Source organism: Cherax quadricarinatus, unplaced genomic scaffold (genome assembly GCF_038502225.1).
Source record: "Cherax quadricarinatus isolate ZL_2023a unplaced genomic scaffold, ASM3850222v1 Contig70, whole genome shotgun sequence".
Lineage (NCBI taxonomy): Eukaryota > Metazoa > Arthropoda > Malacostraca > Decapoda > Parastacidae > Cherax > Cherax quadricarinatus.
In genome coordinates, this window is record NW_027195096.1 from 219416 (window position 1) to 239773 (window position 20358).

The 20358-nt window shown below is 38.0% G+C and overlaps 1 protein-coding gene and 1 long non-coding RNA gene across 6 annotated transcripts in view; one reads left to right on the forward strand and one right to left on the reverse strand.

Moving 5' to 3' along the window:
* Positions 1 to 5732: 5732 nt before the first annotated feature.
* On the forward strand, positions 5733 to 13384 carry LOC138851193 (uncharacterized). The gene is made up of 2 exons (XR_011391048.1): positions 5733 to 6046; positions 11291 to 13384. It is a non-coding gene; the product is annotated as an uncharacterized lncRNA (long non-coding RNA).
* Positions 13385 to 13781: 397 nt separating this feature from the next.
* Positions 13782 to 20358, reverse strand: part of LOC128687655 (forkhead box K) — a 116456-nt gene continuing 109879 nt past the window's right edge. For all 5 annotated transcript variants that reach the window (XM_053775227.2, XM_053775230.2, XM_053775229.2 and 2 more), the window contains exon 10: positions 13782 to 17543. In XM_053775227.2, the coding sequence (XP_053631202.1) occupies positions 17261 to 17543 (283 nt within the window). In that variant the 3' untranslated portion in view covers positions 13782 to 17260. The remainder of the gene's footprint in view (positions 17544 to 20358) is intronic.

The following is a 20358-nucleotide window of genomic DNA, read 5'->3' on the forward strand; positions in this document are numbered from 1 at the left end:
TAGTGGATCTAAAATACGCTCATAAATGTGCTGGATATTGCAGCGTAGTAGGTAGTAGACAGCAACCACCCAGGGGTACCACCATCTGCCAAGCGAGTAAATGAAAGCCTGTAATTGGTTTACATGATGGTAGGATTGTTGGTGTCTTTTTGTGTCTCATAAATATGTAAGATTTACAGGTACATCTTGCTACTTCTACTTACACTTTTAGGCAACACTACTGCTTATTTATACACACTCATCTGAGTTTTCTTGATTTTAACTTCTTGGTTCTTGTTCCACTACTTTTCCTTTATATCCATGGGAAGTGGAATAAGAATCTTTCCTCCGTATTATGTGTGTTAAAAGTCAACTAAAATGCCGGGAACAATGGCTAGTAAACCCTTATCCTGTAATAATTACTAAAAAGAATGAAAGAAATTATCAAAGTGGGAAGTCTGATCAGAGCGTGATGTTGTGCGAATGATAAGAAAGAGATGATTGTGGATGTTATGAATGAGAAGAAGCTGATGTCCTGGCTTTAAGTGAAACAAAGCTGAAGGGAGTGGGTGAGTTTCAGTGGAGAGGAATTAATGGATTAGGTCAGGGCTTCTAATAGAGTTAGAGCTAAAGAAGGAGTAGCAATAATGTTGAAGGATAAGCTATGGCAGGAAAAGAGGGACTATAAATGTATTAATTCAAGGATTATGTGGAGTGAAATAGCGTTGATGTAGTATAATATAGTAAGTGTATATGCACCTGGGGAAGACAGAAGTATAGAGGAGAGAGAGAGATTTTGGGAAATGTTGAGTGAATGGCTGGGGAATTTTGAACCAAGTGTGAGAGTACTTGTGGTTGGGGATTTTAATGCTAAAGTGGGTAAAATGTTGTGGAGGTAGTAATAGGTAATCAGGTGCCAGGGGTAATGAAAATGGGGAGCCTTAATTGAGCTATGTATAAAAGAGGTTTGGTAATAAGTAATACATATTTTATGAAAAGAGGATAAATAAATATACAAGGTATGATGTAGCACGAATGAAAGTAGTTTGTTAGATTATGTATTGGTGGATGTGCTGTTGATGAGTAGGCTCCAGGATGTACACATTTATAGAGGGCAACTGATATATCGGATCATCTAGTTGTGCTACAGTTAGAGTAAGAGGTGATGGGATAAGAGGAAAATCAACACGTGGAGAGGGAGGTGAAAGTGTATAAACTAAGGAGGAGGAAGCCTGGGTGAAATATAAGCAACTATTGGCAGAAAGGTGGGCTGGTGCAGGTATGAGTAGTGAGGGGAGAGGGGGCTGAAGAGAGTTTGAATAGTTTTAAAAATGCAGTATTAGGATAGTGGCAGAAGTTTGTGGTTATAGGAGGTGGGCAGGAGGAAAGAGAGAGGACAGGAATGATGAAGTAAAGGGGGTGCATAAAAGAGAAAAGTTAGCTTATGAGAGGTATTTACAAAGAAGTGCTATAAGAAGAGAAGAGTATATGGAGAGTAAAAGATAGTGAAGAGAGGATGATAGAGGAGAGGTACTGTCAAGAAATTTTAATGAAAATAAGAAAAATTTTGGGAGTTAAGAAAGCCTAGGGAACAAATGGATTTGTCAGTTAAAAACAGAGCTGGGGTGGTAGTAGATGGGGAAATGGAGGTTTTGGGTAGATGGCGAGAATATTTTGAGAACTTTTAAATGCTCTATCAAGAAAGGGGAGGTGATATTTCATGCACTGGCCAAGGAGGTATAAATACCATCTTAGAAGTGAAGAAGAGCAGGATGGGTGTGGGGGAGGTGCATGAGGCATTACGTAGAATGAAAGGGGTAAAGCAGCTGAACTGACGGGATCATGACAGAAATGTTAAAAACAGGGGACACAGTGTTAAATGGTTAGTATTTTTGTTTAATAAATGTATGAAAGAGGAAAATTCTCAAAAAATTTAGGAGAATATTGAGTTTCCTGAAGAAAGATGTCTTTTCTCTGAGGATGAGGGTCCTATAACAGTTCTAGAGGTGAGTACACTCCTATATATATATATATATATATATATATATATATATATATATATATATATATATATATATATATATATATATATATATATATATATATACCACACACACCACCACACACACACACACACACACACACACACACACACACACACACACACACACACACACACACATATATACAAAATATACCAAACTCCAATATTGGCAGTTTGGAGAGATATACTGTGTATCTTTATACGATATATGCTTCTAAACTGTTGTATTCTGAGCACCTCTGCAAAAGCAGTGATAATGTGTGAGTGTGGTGAAATGTTGAATGATGATGAATGTATTTTTCTTTTGAGGATTTTCTTTCTTTTTGGGTCACCCTGCTCGATGGGAGAGACATGACTTGTTGAAATATATATATATATATATATATATATATATATATATATATATATATATATATATATATATATATATATATATATATATATATATATTTTTCAACAAGTCATCATCCCACTGAGGCAAGTATTAATAAAGAAAATCCCAAGCAAAACTACTTTCACTTCACTAAATCCATCCAGCAACACCCCCACTCTTCATAGATCTAAACTTACTCCTGTTCAGTACATCCACACTTACTACTGTGCAATCTACATCTACAGGACCAATATACCTTGACCTAAAGCGCTTTCTTGATAGTTACGACAGAACCCCAGGCACAACACAGAACAAACATCTCTGACATTCCCGTGTCCACTAAGCCTTTACAAAAATTCAATGTACAGGTCTCCTCAACATTCCGTTTTCAACTTTCACAGGGCTCACATTGGAATTCCCAACTGCCAAATTCCAGCCACCAAATTCCCAGCCAAATCATGTTTAAGTTTCCGCACCTGCAGTCCCTACTACCCTCCTCCGACCCCGCAACTGGCAGCCAGCCCTCCCACCACTCAGTGTGGTGAGTGTTTTTTTGTTCATTATTTGCTATTAAACTACAGTATAAATAATGTAAACCCATTCATGACTGAATATTGGAATGGCTATTAGGAAAGGTATTAGACGGTGACATCATGTGTTTACTCTTGAACACTGCAAAGAATTAAACATTTCTACTACAGCTAATAATAATAATAGTAATAATAATAATGATAATAATAAAATAATAATAAATATGATATAATTGAAGAAGGAAATTGTACAAAAATACGAGGAGTGGTTGACACATCGTCAGTGTGACTTTGTTTATGCTGGAGTGAACATTAGTCTCCTGCTCTTCAAACATTTCACAATAATTCATTGTGTTTGGTGCTATAGATTGAGTGTGACTGGAGTAGTGAGTCAGTGATTGAGGCAATAGTATTTAATAACATACATGTTAATAATAATACATGTTATTAATAATATGTACTATTATTATTTATAACATATATGTTATTAAATACATACATGTTAATAATAATACATGTTATTAATAATAACATGTACTATTATTATTTATAACATATATGTTATTAAATACCACTGCCTCAACTGCTGGATTATTGTGAAATGTTTGGAAGAGCAGGGAGACTAATGTTCACTCCAGCATAAACAAAGTCACACTGACGATGTGTCAACCACTCCCTCGTATTTTTGTACAATTTCCTTCTTCAATTATATCGTATTTATTATTATTATTATTACTATTGTTATTATTAGCAATAGCAGAAATGTTCGATTCTTTGCAGTGTTCAAGAGTAAACACATGATGTCACCGTCTAATACCTTTCCTAATAGCCATTCCAATATGCAGTCATGAATGGGTTTACATTATTTATACTGTAGTTTAATAGCAAATAATGAACAAACAAAACACTCACCACACTGAGTGGTGGGAGGGCTGGCTGCCAGTTGCGGGGGTCGGAGGGAGGGTAGTAGGGACTCGCAGTGGTGGAGTCTGTGGTATTTAATAACATACATGTTATTAAATAACATACGTTATTAAAGCATAACATGTATATTAGTACAATTTACGACGTTTTCATGTATTTTATGATTATTCATGGTTCAACAAGTTAAGGAAGCAGTATTGTAATATATTTCCCTACAATATATTGGGGCACCAAACATTCACGGTTTTTCAACATTTGCGAGGCTCTTGATCCCCTAACCCTCACGAATGTTGAGGGAGACCTGTATGTCAAAGGCCCTAAAATCTGGAACACCCTACCTGAAAATTCTAAAACTGCAGACACATTCATCACCTTCAAAACTACCATCAGAAAACATCTTATCTCCCTGATACACCCTGTCAACTAATTACACGAATACCACCTGGTGGTTAACACTTACACTCACTCACCCATTTGACCATAAACAGAAATATCAATCTCAATCTCAAAATAATGAATCTTAACTAGTCATAAGTTGGCCTGTGATACTCCAATACTGAAACTATGTATAGTGCCAAAACAAAAGCATTCACATTGCTAAACTCACAAACTAGTATTTAGTCACTTAGCCATAATACCAACTTACCTCATAATTTTGTAATATTTTAAACTTAAGATTTAATTTAAGTCTGCATGAAATGCCTAGCCATGCTAAGTGTTCTAGTGGTACACTCTGTAATTATTATTTTAGTACATGTAAACCACACAATAACCAAATTCTGTAAACTCAGCATTGTAATCCTTATAGAGAATAAACTTTGAATTGAATTGAATCATTCAACACTTTCACCTCACTCATACATAATCACTGTTTTTGCAGAAGTGCCCAGAACACAACAGTTTAGAATCACATACGTATAAAGATACACAACATATCCCTCCAAACTGCCAATATCCCAAACCCCTCCTTTAAAGTGCAGGCATTGTACTTCCCATTTCCAGGCCTCAAGTCCAGCTATATAAAAATAACTGGTTTCCCTGAATCCCTTCACTAAATATTACTCTGCTCACACTCCAACAGCTCATCAGGTCCCAAATACCATTCATCTCCATTCACTTCTATCTAACATGCTCATGCATGCTTGCTGGAAGTCCAAGCCCCTCGCCCACAAAACCTCCTTTACCCCCTCCCTCCAACCTTTTCGAGGACAATCCCTACCCCGCCTTCCTTCCCCTAGAAATTTATATGCTCTCCGTGTCATTCTACTTTGATCCATTCTCTCTAAATGATCAAACCACCTCAACAACCCCTCTTCAGCCCCTGACTAATACTTTTATTAACTCCACACCTTCTCCTAATTTCCACACTCCAAATTCTCTGCATAATATTTACACCACACATTGCCCTAGGACAGGACATCACTACCTCCAACCACCTCCTTGCTGCAGCATTTACAACCCAAACTTCACACCCATATAAGAATGTTGGTACCACTATACTTTCATACATTCCCTTCTATGCCTCCATAGATAATTTTTTTTGTCTCCACATATACCTCAATGCACCACTCACTTTTCTTCCTTCATCAGTTCTATGGTTAACCTCATCCTTCATACATCCATCTGCTGACACATCAACTCCCAAATACTATCTGAAAACATTCACTTCTTCCATACTCCTCCTCTCCAATTTGATATCCAATTTTTCTTTGTCTAAATCATTTGATACCCTCATCACCTTACTCTTTTCTAGGTTCACTTTCAACTTTCTTCCTTTACGCATTTTCCCAAACTCGTCCACTAACCCTTGCAACTTTTCTTTAGAATCTCTCATAAGGACAGTATCATTAGCAAAAAGTAACTGTGTCACTTCCCATTTTGTATTTGATTCCCCATATATACATACATATTTTCATTCTGCAAAAAATTACTTTATAACTTTTTGATTTTCAGTATTCTTACTTAAGAATTACTACATTTTTTACAATTTTTTGAGTACTGTATTATACATTGCAGTGCAAGAGATAATATGGCAAACTTTTGCTTTCATGCATTGAAATTTTTTTAATTTCTTTATCTAGGATGATCTGGCTGATGATGACACGATGATTCTGGATGATGGGAACCAGGTCTTCCTCTGGCTGGGGTCCAAAGCATCAGATGTTGAAATTAAGCTGGCTCTTAAAATCTGCTCAGGTAATTTACTAAATGATGCAGTACTTTTTTAGTAATTTACCGGTTTGAGAGTGATAATGGGCTTAAGTCCTGAAGGAGAGAGATACAGGGTGTGGACTCTGAAGGTGATGGATGGGTGGATGGGGATGTTGTAGTTCAGAGAGTGATTTGAATGGTTATGTCAACATACTAATGGCAGGCAGCTATTAAATGAATGATTTCTTTTTTGAGTCGCCCGACATTGGTGGGAGACAGCTTTGGTAAAGTAAAAAAAAAGCATAAATAAAGAAGATTGAAAAACAAGGCATTATTTGGGCAGTGTTTTAATTTTAAGTACAGCTTTTGCAGCTTTCGAGTTACAAACACTTGATTTACGAAAAAGTTTCAAGAATGCAGTGACACAGTGTGTGAGGGGAAGCCTTGTATCAAATCATGCTTTATTTCTACTTTATTCACAAAAGTGCAGTAAACCCATGTGTGAGATTCCGTATGGGCTGTTTATTCATAGCTTTTCCTATTTGATGAATGTTGTTAGTAGGTGTTTATTGTCTTGCTTCTAAAAATGCTAAACTTATTGCAGCCCCTTACCTGTACCCAACTGTTTTCTGAGCTCTAGTCTATGTTGCCTGTTTTTCTGTTTGTACTGGGGAAAGTACTTTATTTTTTATTTTGACTCGGATCAAGCTGTTCAGTCTACAGTTACAGTTCATTTCATTTTGTCTTCTCTAAGTTCTTCTCCAGTTCCCTCTACCCTTTTGTTGTCCCCCTACTTGGTACATTCCATCATCGCCTCAATCTTTACTCACCCTCCTCCTTCCATCTCCAATATCATCCCAATATATTGAGGAGACTAGACCATTGATGGGCAGAAGAGAGCGGTCAACCGGTGTCATCTGTGACGCTAATTGCACTTGCTGGCAGGATTGTTTCTGTCGTTACTTTGGCTTCCTCTACAAGTGCAGTCTGGAAAAAAGTACGGAAACTGAGGGGTAAATACTCTCCCGACCTGGCTCCCGTTATTCGGATTTCTGGTGTTGCTCTAGCAAACCCTCTTGACATTGCCACTGAAATTGGTTATCTTGTCCATATCTCTCTGGGGCTCCATCTATGCCCCTTGTTTTTTTTCCTCAAAGTCTGCCAGAGAGTTAGAGCCCTTAAATTTTTCTTCTATTAGAGAAGAATCTTATAAATGTGCCTTTTACACTTCTGGAACTGGACGTAACACTCTCCACTTGCCGGTTATTGGCAGCTGGGCCCGACGGCATTCATATTCGTATGCTCCAGCATTTACATCAGTCAGTCCTTGCTGTCCTCTTATCACTCTTTAATCTTATTTGGTTGCAAGGAGTTCTTCCTCAGCTGTGGAAATCTGCCATTGTTCTCTCTTTCCGCAAACTGGATACTACGGGACATGATGCTTCTCACTATCATCCCATTACTCTTAACAGTGCCATTTGCAAGGTGATGGAATGTCTGATAAATAGACGTTTGATGTGGTATTTAGGACACACAGTAGTCTCTCCACTAGTCAATATGGCTTTCGTAAGGGTCATTCTACTATTGACCCCTTACTACGCTTGGATACGTATGTTTGTAATGCCTTTGCCAATGACCATTTAGTTATTGCAGTCTTTTTTGACCTTCAGAAAGCATATGACACAACATGGAGGTACATGTAACATCTTGGCTCAGGCCCACTCCTTAGGCCTCTGAGGCAATCTACCATTTTTCCTTAACTTCTTAAATGAGAGTCATTTCCATGTTTGGGTTAATAATATGATTTCCCTGGACTTTGTCCAAGCTGAAGGTGTCCCCCAAGGAATGTGTTCTGAGCACACTTTTCTCCTTGCTATAAATGATCTGGCATCTATTCTTCCACCTAATATTTGGTCATCACTCTATGTTGATGACTTTGCTATAGCTTGTGCAGGCGCTAACTTTCACCTCATTGCTGTTTCTCTCCAGCATGCAGTCAACCATGTTTCCAATTGGACCACTACTCATGGGTTTAAATTTTCTAGTACTAAAACTCACCAAATTACTTTCACTAGAGATTCTGTTGTCTCTTATCATCCATTGTACCTATATGGCTCGTGTATCTCAGAACGTGATACAGTCAGATTTCTCAGCCTTCTGTTTGACCGTCGGTTATCCTGGAAACCTCGCATTACTTCCTTAAAGGCAACTTGTCATAGCCAGCTGAACCTCCTTAAAACCCTCACTCATCTTTAATGGGGGGCTGATCATTGAACTTTCCTTCAACTATATTTGGCCCTAATTTTATTGAAACTCGATTATGGCGACCAAATATATTCAGCAGCCTCTCCTGCAACTCTTCTAGCCTTAATTCCATCCATTACCAGGGATTACGTTTATGTCTCAGTGCTTGTTGCTCTTCACCAGTTGAGAGCCTCTTTGCAGAGGTGAATATTCCATCTTTGGCCAATCGCTGTGATGCTCATTGCCTTCGCGATTATGTTCACTCTCATGACTTCTGCAATTCTTCCATATATAGGATAGTCATTGATGTTAGTAGACATTGTTTGTTTGTTCGTCGCCCATTTACTCTGTCCATTTTCTGTTTGCCTACATTTGCTTGTCTTCTCTTCAGTTACCACCTTTCTATGTTCATGTAGCATCTCACTTTTCCCTACCCCTTTGTTCTTTCCCACTGCCATGTGTGAAAGCTCAACTGCCTCCGGTGGCTTCTCGCTCTCATTCTCTTAACCACTTCCGCTCTCATTCTCATGCTATCGCAGTGTACATCAATGGTTCCAAGTCTTCTGACAGCGTCGGATTTGCAGCAGTGTTTCCAGACAGCGTCATGCGAGGGCATTTATTCTCGGCTAGCATTTTTACAGCTGAATTTGTGTGCCATTCTCGTAGCACTTAGCCGTATTGCATTCATGCCTGTGTCACCATTTGTGGTCATTCAGACTCCCTTAGTGCTTTACAGGCTATAAGAAAATTTGATACACCTCATCCCCTGGTTCTTCGTATCCAACTTTGGTTACACTGTATCTCTAGCAAGCGCAAATGTATTGTTTTTTGTTGGGTCCCCAGTCATGTTGACGTACAGGGCAATGAACAGGCAGACACTGCTGTGCAGTCAGCAGTACATGACCTCCCAGTTACATATAGAGGTGTTTCATTTGCATCCATTGGCAACAATGTTGGCCTGATCTGCTACATAACAAATTACATTCTATTAAACCAAGTATAGGTTTCTGCCTGTCTCCTTGTCATCAGTGTTGAGGTTGAGAGACTACTCTCTCCCATCTTCGCATTGGCCACACTTGTCTTACGGGTATCTCATGGAGAGGTGCCCTGTTCCACTCTGTGAGAATTGTCAGGTTCCAGTTTCTGTTAGCCATATTCTGTTGGACTGCCCACTATCTCATTGAGCACACAGAATTTACCTCCAACATCATCACCACTCTACTGTCCTTACTGTACCCTCCCTTCTTGCTGATGGACCCTCCTTTAACCCAGACTCTCCTGTTGACTTTTTGACAGCAACTAATTTGTTGCACAAACTCTGATGATGCCTCTAGTATGCCTCACAGCCCTTTCTACCTCATTCTCTTGCTACCCTCTACTCCTGCACTATTCCCTGCCCCCACTGCACTCCATGACCTAATAATAATTCATCTCCCTCTTGCTACCTAATACCCCTGCACCCTTCCCTGCCCTGCTGCGCTGTATGACCCTTGTAGGTTTAGCACTTCGTTTTGATTTTATATAATAATAATAATTAAACATCACAATATATTTGTTTTATTAGAAGATTGTAGAGAACTTGAATGTGCTTGTGTATTTTAGAATGTTGATCTGTTTCGAAAGTTTGAATTAGACATGCACTGTGCGTCTCCTATTTTGCCATTTTTCCCACATAACAACCTGTGTTTCTTTTTGGGTCACCTTACCTTGGTGGAAGATGGCAAAAAAAACAGGCTTGTAAATGCCTCTTCTGATTTACCTAAAATCTTCAATGCCAATATTTAAATGCATTACAAACTTATGCCACCATCTGCTCCAGTCATATGCAGCAAGTCACAGGGCACAGGAATTATGCAATATGGGAATATCTTTTTCAGATTGCACAGCACCTGACATACTTTTAATTACTGTACAGTCTTACCTCACTTAGTGACGTACTCATTAACTGGTGAAGGGCTCTCTGACCAGTGTGCATACCTAAATAATGTACATGTATATTAGAGCTGATTTTCTCTATTACAGTATACAGTATGCTACTGTATAAACATTTAAAAATATACTAAAAATGTTATAACTGGTGCAGTGGTGACATTAAAAATATCAAAGACGGTTGACACAAACCCACTACCATTATAGTAGGTTCCTTGCTTAGCGACAAATTCGTTTACCGATGTTGTCCTAGGAATGGAACTCTATTGTTAAGTGAGGAGAGGCTGTATTATATTAAAAGACAAGTGCCAGACTTATTCTGGGTGGTATAGAATATGTACTTGCACTTACTTTTGATGTAGGAAAAAACTATTATTATCCAGCAGGTCGCATGGCCCAACTAACATCGTCCTCCTTGCATGAAAGCTTCCCTTTAAGAAAGTAAATGTGTGGCATGACCCATCAAAGACCATCTAATAATGTTGGTCAACAGAATCTGGCATGTAATGGCGTGTCGTCTGATGGTTTACTGAGGAATAGTTCAAATCCGAGTGCACAACTGGTAATTGTGGGAAATGGCATATGCACTGTTTATGGCTGTTGAGGCAGTGTGTATTGTGTGAAGGGTCATGTGGCCAGCTGTGGCATAGAATATTAGTAGTTTTGTGGGAAAGTGGTAAGCCTATAGGGAGTTCAACCTCTGGAGAATGGGAGGTAATCATGTTTAGAGTCAAGGAAAAGAAGGGTATAGTAGATGCAGTTACTAGGATCAAGAGCTCTTCACTGGCATCAAGGCACTAACCCTGAAGAAAAAAATCTTCCAGTGTCATAGAGAGAACTTAAAAACAGCTTTGAATACCCCCCTATCCTCCTTCCCTGCCCTCATCCCTTAAACTAAATGCTACAGCTTTGTAATTTGAGTTCATGTATTTTCTGATAAGGAAGGAAATTATCAGTTTTGTAGAGCACTTTGATTTGGAAGATCATTTAGAGCTCTTGGCAAAAAAAAAAAAAAAAAAAAAATTAAAAACCACCAGCACTATCAAAACACCCAACATAGATACAATATGTTCTGTCAGACATAATTAATATAATGCCAGCTTTTCTTTATTGCAGGTATATGTTCAGAATCTGAGAGTGAAGCAACCTGAACTTCCCCGAAAGTTGCTGTGCACTTTTAAAGGTAAGGAGTCCAAGAAGTTTTCCCGCTGCTTCCACGGATGGGGAGAGTTTAAAACTACGAGAGAATAGAGGTCAACACATTTTCACAAAGAAACTATGCCTGATTTACTAAGGTAGATCTGTATAATTATAGGTTGCAGAAGCATCTAAACTGTTTGTAGATCAGCAAATTCAAATGGCTGTGCTTTTTAATTCTTACAATAGGTGCTTATCATTGCCAAAATATTTATCATATTTCTTATGACTTGCTATTCACTTGTTACTGTATGTAGCAGTATCCCAGAATTGATAATTGTAAACCTAAGAATTAAGTATTTCATGCATTAATACTTCATGGATCTGTATTTAAATATTGCACAAGATTAACATAATTGCTTAAAATTTGTGGTCATTCAAGCAATTACAATATTTGTAAACAGTAGCTGGGAAACTGCAGATTAACTTCATTATTATATTTACAGTTGATCTGGTTTAGCATATTGTATATACGTACTACATTTATTATATTCACAAAAATGCTCTCATGGGTTTGTTAATGTTAACTAGATTTGGTTGAAATATGCATATATATATGCAGAGCAAAATTTTTTATTGAAAGCTTCATCTATACATTTTTGAATCGATACAAAATGACACGTACAAGAATATTAATATTACTATGAGGTCAAGCATGAGCAAATGAGTTGTTGGGAGGGGACATGTGAGATCACTGTGAGCAGTGAGTGATACTGTATTGTGTGTAGCCTGAGTAGGCTAGGGAGCACTGCAGGGTATTACATCTTTATGCATGGGACCATTTATGGATTGTTCTTGTAGAAGAATAATTAAGAATTAGAATAGCTTAGAAGCATTTTTGTCATGTTTTGTCTGTCTCCTAGTGCTAACTTAGCATCTTCCTTAACATCAGGAGTTCCTGTAACCTAATTGCAAGACTGTAAGATGTCTTGCCCACACTTTTCTGTTAGATTCTGCAAGGTACGGTGTAAACTCATGCACTGCCATCATCCAAGCGGTTGAACTGTAGTCTGGTAAGGTCTCAAATGGTGCTCATTTTATGACAGCAACTCCTGTGTTACTCCTAGAGTTGATGCAGTTTATTCCAGTGTAATGTAATGGGATGACAAGGCTAATTTTTTTTTTTTTCATTCTGCGTGGTGACTACTGTGTGTGCTTATTTTCAGCAATTTCTGATGTGCATGTGAAACATAAGCATCATTGGTTTTAAGAAACATTCTTTAAAGATATTTGGAGCTGCAATTCGTGTTGATTTCAGGAAAAAGCCCATGAGTGTGTCTTGCTTAGCAGTTAGGCCACTGTGTGAAAAGTAATATGCAAGATCATTTTTGTTTGCAACTTTTCCAAGAGTAGCTCAGAGAGTTGCAGTCATGACATAAGAGCACCATTAAAGGCCTTGCTAGATATAAATCTTGTACCCTAACAGCACAGATGTCTACACCATATCTTGCCAAACCTGTGGCAGGACATGTATAGGCGAGATGTTCTAGTCTGGTAGCAAGAAAACAGAACACCACTATGTTTGTAGAACATGAGTAATGTCTATGTTAGATGTACATTTTTGTCCATGAATAACATTGTGGAAATAAGCTTAGTACTTAGGGAAAAAACATGCAAAACAAAAATGCCTGGAAGCTGCCCATGATCTGCACACTAGTATTGAGAAGAGCGAGAATAGCTGAACCTATACTACAAAAACAAAATGTATCTACAAATAGTCCCATGCACAAAAATGAGGCATGTACCCAATAGGCCTCCTGCAGCACTCGCTTTACCCAGTAGGTGTCCAGCAGTGCTTACCCACCCTCCTCATCATGTACTAATCTCGCATTCGGCCTCATACTGGTTTAATAAATCTTGCCATGTGCCATTTTGTGTCGACTTGAAAAACCCAGTTATGCAGGTAGAGTATTTGTTAATTTCTGCTGTTGTTTTGGCTACATGCCATCTCTCCAATTTTAGATTTAATAAAATTATACTGTATTCACAAAGATTCAATAAAAATTTATTTATTTTAATAATTCATTTTACACTGAGTGCATCAATATTACATACATAGGCATTGCATAACCTCTACAGGTTTAGTGTGAATATAATTCATGGATTAGCACTAAATCCATAAGATAATATGTAGTGGGTGAGGACCAGGAGGTAATCAGATTTGATCTGAGAGAGAGGAAAGACTTTCACCAGCATGAAGGGGAGACCAATTTTAAGTGGATAATGGATTTGATTTCATTCATGGGAGGGAGGGGTTGGAAACACCAAACCTAGAGGAGTTAGTGCCTGGAGACTGGGAGGCAAATTTGGTTTGATCCAAGGGGACAAGTCAAGATTCTTTGGACCATGAGCCCCTCACTGACATCAAGCAATCTCCCTTGAGGGATGAATTTAATAATTAAACTGCATATTCTGAGTTAATAGGTTTATTTTCACTCTGCTTCTATTAGTTGTACATACGAATCACTATGATATCAAGGCAGGGTAGAGTTTGTGGGTTGGTGGCTGAAGTAACTGGGAAAGGGAAAGGTGAGAAAGGAAGGACAATTCCTCCTGAATGTCAGGAGTATTAAGGATTTGGGGAAGCCATCAATAATGAGGAATCTTTAGACTTTTCATTGAAGTCATCCTGGACGACTAGTTTTCCACTAATATTTGAGGATCTCCTTGGTAATACTCATGTTGTTTGATGAACTTGCATTTGACATGCACATTTACTGAAAAAATGTTCTTAAAATGCTGTGCCTCTACACTTAATTGGCTTACAGCTAACAGAATACAAAGAACTTTGTACCTCATAAAATTCACCAAAAAACTTGAATATTTATCAAGGGTATCACCCACAATTTTAATATAACTATTATAATCTTCTGGATAAACCAATCCACTATCATAGAACAACACTACAACTGTGCAAATCCATTTCTCCCTCGAGTTATGCTTGGCACCTCAGCCTGGTATCTAGCCCACATGCTTGCCAGGTGGAAACACTACTAACAAGTATAAAACCCATCTTATCAGATATTTGAACCAACTACCAGCAAGTAAAATCAATACAGTTTCTCAAAATCTTTCAAGTTGTAAAGATAAGAGCTCTTGATAGGACCCAGCACGACTGGGTACTACTGGCCAGACAACAGGATTATTTTTCTTCAACAATCTATGTGAAAATGGGTTGCACATCCTCTCGTTCCAGCAGTATTGTAATGTTATTGCCTTGTCTATAAATAGCTTCACAGCATAATGAAAGGTCAAAAAAAAAAAAAAGCACACATAATCAAACACACCATATTTCCTTGAAACACTGGGGCTGTCATTGCTTTGAATTTCTCTCTCTATAAACAAAACCTAGAACAAGATCATCTTATGATTCATTTATAAGCAAGACAAAACTGGCTAGCAATCAGGAGTTGCAATACTTGGCTACATTTGGTAAATGACATACCAAAAGCATTAAGCAAATATGGATATCATAGGTCTAATGGGTAAGAAATTGAAACTGGGAACATATAAAATAAAGTGTGTTTCACAATTATTTTGTCAGGACACAAAGAATGATACAGGCTATACTATTTCCTATCACAGGAGAGAAAAAACTAAAATAAGAGTGTTTCTAGAGAGGATCAGTTTTTTTTTTTGTTTTTACAGAAGCTAACACTGATGGAGCCTTTACATTCTTCATATATTTAATAGATTCTTTGGTAACCAATTTTTAAGAAATCAAACATAAGGTGCATAAATGGAACAAGTTTGTGTATTTATTTAAATCTGTAATAGGTATTTGTTGTATAGCTTACAACTGTTGCAAACTGGAACGAATTACCTCTTCTATAGTACAGGCATAGAATTTGTTTTTTACAAGTCCCTACAAAACTTTCATCACTATTTCACCTATTGGCTCCATTTGCACAGAAAGGAAATGACAATATAATGACAATTGTTGTGGCATAGGCTGTAATAACCCAGTGACACCCAGAGTCATCATAAGTTGCAATCTTCTCATATACAAATATTAAAATATAATTGTTTGTCCAATTTAAGAATACTCAGCCCCCACAAGTTTATTCTGAATAATAACAATGTTTCTTGTTATAGTAAACAATTTAATATTAGTATAAATATTTTCAATTCATATTTGTTACAGTATAGATAATATAATAGAAATATATGCAAAAATACTAAGAGGTTTTATCTGATTGCTGCATGTGATGATTCCAGGATATTCATATAAACTATTGCCACCTGCCACATTTGAGAAAATAACTAACCAGTAACTATATTTACACCATTTTTTCTGACTATGGCATTATCACTTGCCGTATGTGAATGCCACCATAGAGGACTCTGACACTTAACAACTAAATTAAGACCCTTCACTGCCACAACAAAGGGTGGAATCATTGTAACATTTGAAGATGACAATTAAAATATAAATATTCCCCACAAGTAGGAGCTAACATTTTGATGCGACATGTTAATTCTGAAAAATCTAGTTCTACATTTGTTCTTTATGTACAAGAAAGAAAAGGAAGTGTTCCTTCTAACACTTCTTTTAATATGACACTGTCCCTCTCCATACAAGTATAGCATTATATCATTTACAAACCATATATAGCCTCTCAGACAAAGAAAAAATAAGGGAGTTCCATCTTATACTATACTACTCATCTTTAATACAAAGTTTCTAGAGAAACAATCTCTGCTCTCACAGGCAGAGTTAAACACTCGAGATACTGTACATATATGGCAGAGGTTTCACTACTCCCACACATTTCACCAATGTACATAAAAATAAAAATTAAAATGCAATTATTTTTCAATTTAATTTTTTGAACAATTAATTCTCCATGTGGCCCATTATCAATGATCCCCAAATATTTATAATAATTTTATCAAACTAATGTTCACATCACCTAAAAACTTGTACTGCATTATACATGGAAAAAATAACATTAATTTCATTCATTCCACTGTGACACTTGGTAGCGAGGCCATGAGGCCAAACTTATTCTGAAAAGTAATGAAGTACTGACATTTAATATGGCTATGCCCTATTATATACCATTCATATTATCATTTTACACAATAAACATGTCAACTAAGTTGATAAAAAACTAATCAGTTGTAGGCATGAAGAAAAGCCAAGTAATATTGTGTACATGCATGTCAGCATTTCTTTAAATGGCTGTCACTTTTATCAAAACTTAAAATGCACTTTAAACAGAACATTTGTTAAACAGTCATTAACTACTTCAGAGCAACTAATATGCATTAAAACGTCATTCAAACATTTACTAATTTGCACGAGTCGCCTCTGAAGCAACCTCCATAATCTCTTCAGGTACATGACAATAGTCTCAATGGTGTGACACACTTACACCTAGGCACAGCTGATCCTTGGAACCTCTATTCTCTCACATTGCTGTGATAAGACATGTCATTTGATGTCCACTAATGGAGTACATGGCCTCCCTGCCAAGAGCTGTCAAATTATGGCATATAACAGGCACTACAGTAGTATCCACTTCACAAGTCTTTCAGTCTTGCACCATTACCAGATGTCTAGATTGTTTATAACTTTAAACAAATCATTTTTTAATAATCCCTGAAGGAACATCTCAAACTTCACTATTTTCCCAGTAACAGACTCTAGGGTCTCTATGTATCAGAGATGCAAGTAATTATCTTCTTTAAACCATAACTTGGGTTAACTCACAGCTTCTAATGAACTAATGGATTTCATCCTGAGAACCACCTGTCTGACTTCATTACGGGATCACTATTTTTAGTTGGCTGAGAACTATGACTTGTGTTGCTGGGCGACCACTGCCTAGCTGGCTTAAGAACATTTGACTGTCATGGGGTTGGGGAGACAGGGTAGAGCCAGAGTTACTCATCTTCATAAGGAGGTCCATCCCCATCCATCCTGGGTCGTTTTAGAAGTGGTTCGTTATGTGAGGCAGCCATAACAACACCCTCTGCCTCCACAACCTCTTCTATATACTCAGTAGTATGGGGAGCAGCAGTCATAGTACCTACCATCACTGCTGTTCCAGTGCTAGTACTACTGTTTCTCATATTACTGCTCACACTAGGACCAGTTATAATTTGTCCAGCTGTAGTTGCTGTAGTCACTCGTTTAACCTCGCCATTCACAGTCACATATCCTCCACTGAAACAAAAAATATATTATATAAATCTAAATGGTGTAAAACTTAAGTAAAATATACATCTAACACAAACCAGGATGAATCCTACTAAGTTTCTGAACAAAGAACTAGGTCACAGTTTATTTATTTATTTATTATCACACTGGCCGATTCCCACCAAGGCAGGGTGGCCCGAAAAAGAAAAACTTTCACCATCATTCACTCCATCACTGTCTTGCCAGAAGGGTGCTTTACACTACAGTTTTTGAACTGCAACATTAACACCCCTCCTTCAGAGTGCAGGCACTGTACTTCCCATCTCCAGGACTCAAGTCCGGCCTGCCGGTTTCCCTGAACCCCTTCATAAATGTTACTTTGCTCACACTCCAACAGCACGTCAAGTATTAAAAACCATTTGTCTCCATTCACTCCTATCAAACACGCTCACACATGCCTGCTGGAAGTCCAAGCCCCTCGCACACAAAACCTCCTTTACCCCCTCCCTCCAACCTTTCCTTGGCTGACCCCTACCCCGCCTTCCTTCCACTACAGACTGATACACTCTTGAAGTCACTCTGTTTCGCTCGATTCTCTCTACATGTCCGAACCACCTCAACAACCCTTCCTCAGCCCTCTGGACAACAGTTTTGGTAATCCCGCACCTCCTCCTAACTTCCAAACTACGAATTCTCTGCATTATATTCACACCACACATTGCCCTCAGACATGACATCTCCACTGCCTCCAGCCTTATCCTCGCTGCAGCATTCATCACCCATGCTTCACACCCATATAAGAGCGTTGGTAAAACTATACTCTCATACATTCCCCTCTTTGCCTCCAAGGACAAAGTTCTTTGTCTCCACAGACTCCTAAGTGCACCACTCACCCTTTTCCCCTCATCAATTCTATGATTCACCTCATCTTTCATAGACCCATCCGCTGACACGTCCACTCCCAAATATCTGAATACATTCACCTCCTCCATACTCTCTCCCTCCAATCTGATATCCAATCTTACATCACCTAATCTTTTTGTTATCCTCATAACCTTACTCTTTCCTGTATTCACTTTTAATTTTCTTCTTTTGCACACCCTACCAAATTCATCCACCAATCTCTGCAACTTCTCTTCAGAATCTCCCAAGAGCACAGTGTCATCAGCAAAAAGCAACTGTGACAACTCCCACTTTATGTTTGATTCTTTATCTTTTAACTCCACGCCTCTTGTCAAGACCCTCGCATTTACTTCTCTTACAACCCCATCTATAAATATATTATACAACCACGGTGACATCACACATCCTTGTCTAAGGCCTACTTTTACTGGGAAATCATTTCCCTCTTTCCTACATACTCTAACTTGAGCCTCACTATCCTCGTAAAAACTCTTCACTGCTTTCAGTAACCTACCTCCTACACCATACACCTGCAACATCTGCCACATTGCCCCCCTATCCACCCTGTCACAGTTATAGCCTTTTAAACATGTGTACACAATATCTAACTCTGCCTTACATACACTGTCTTTACTGGAAACATATTTTTGTTCACCCAATTGTAATAAATGTTAAAATGTTTCTTTTCTGTGTGCATACCAGCTTGAAAAATCAATTTTTTTATGATTTTAATCACTCCCTAATTCCTTAACCCTTTCAGGGTCCATGTCCTAGATCTACGGCTCTGAAGTCAGGTTTCAAACTGTAGATCTACGCCATGAACTCAGCTCACTCAGATAACCTGTGAGCAGTAAATTTGGGCCTAGATACGAGAGAACACATCTATGTGGTAAGTGTGCACCACATAAAACAAATCCTGCAGCACTCAGTCCATAATGAGAGAAAAACAAAACTGCAACCGTAATTCTGGATTAAAACAGCAACACTGTGGTGTTTTTCGTATGTTTTTTACAGTTGTATTCGCAATGTTTTGGTCTCATTTGATAGAATGGAATACATATAAATTACAGGAATAGAGATGATTTTGATTCGTTTTAGTAGTGAAAATGGCTTGAAACTGAGCTCAAAGTAGCAGAAATGTTCAATTTTTGCCAATGTTGAAGAGTAAACAAATGTCGTCACGAGTCTAATACACGTCAGCTGGTGGATCTAAAATACGTTCATAAATGTGCTGATATTGTATGTAGTAGGGTAGTAGACAGCAACCACCCAGGGGGGTACTACCATTCTGCCAAGCGAGTGTAAAATGAAAGCCTGTAATTGGTTTACATGATGGTAGGATTGCTGGTGTCTTTTGTGTCTCATAAATATGCAAGATTACAGGTACATCTTGCTACTTCTACTTACACTTAGGCAACACTACTCGTTTATTTATACACACTCATCTGGAGTTTTCTTGGATTTTAACTTGGTTCTTGTTCCAATTACTTTTCCTTTTATATCCATGGGGAAGTGGAATAAGAATCTTTCCTCCGTAAGCCATGTGTGTTGTAAAAGTCAACTAAAATGCCGGGAACAATGGGCTAGTAAACCCTTATCCTGTAATAATTACTAAAAAGAATGAAAAGAAAATTGTCAAAGTGGGAAGTCTGAATGAGCGTGGATGTTGTGCGAATGATAAGAAAGAGATGATTGTGGATGTTATGAATGAGAAGAAGCTGGATGTCCTGGCTTTAAGTGAAACAAAGCTGAAGGGAGTGGGTGAGTTTCAGTGGAGAGGAATTAATGGGATTAGGTCAGGGGTTTCTAATAGAGTTAGAGCTAAAGAAGGAGTAGCAATAATGTTGAAGGATAAGCTATGGCAGGAAAAGAGGGACTATAAATGTATTAATTCAAGGATTATGTGGAGTAAAATAAAGGTTGGATGTGAAAAGTGGGT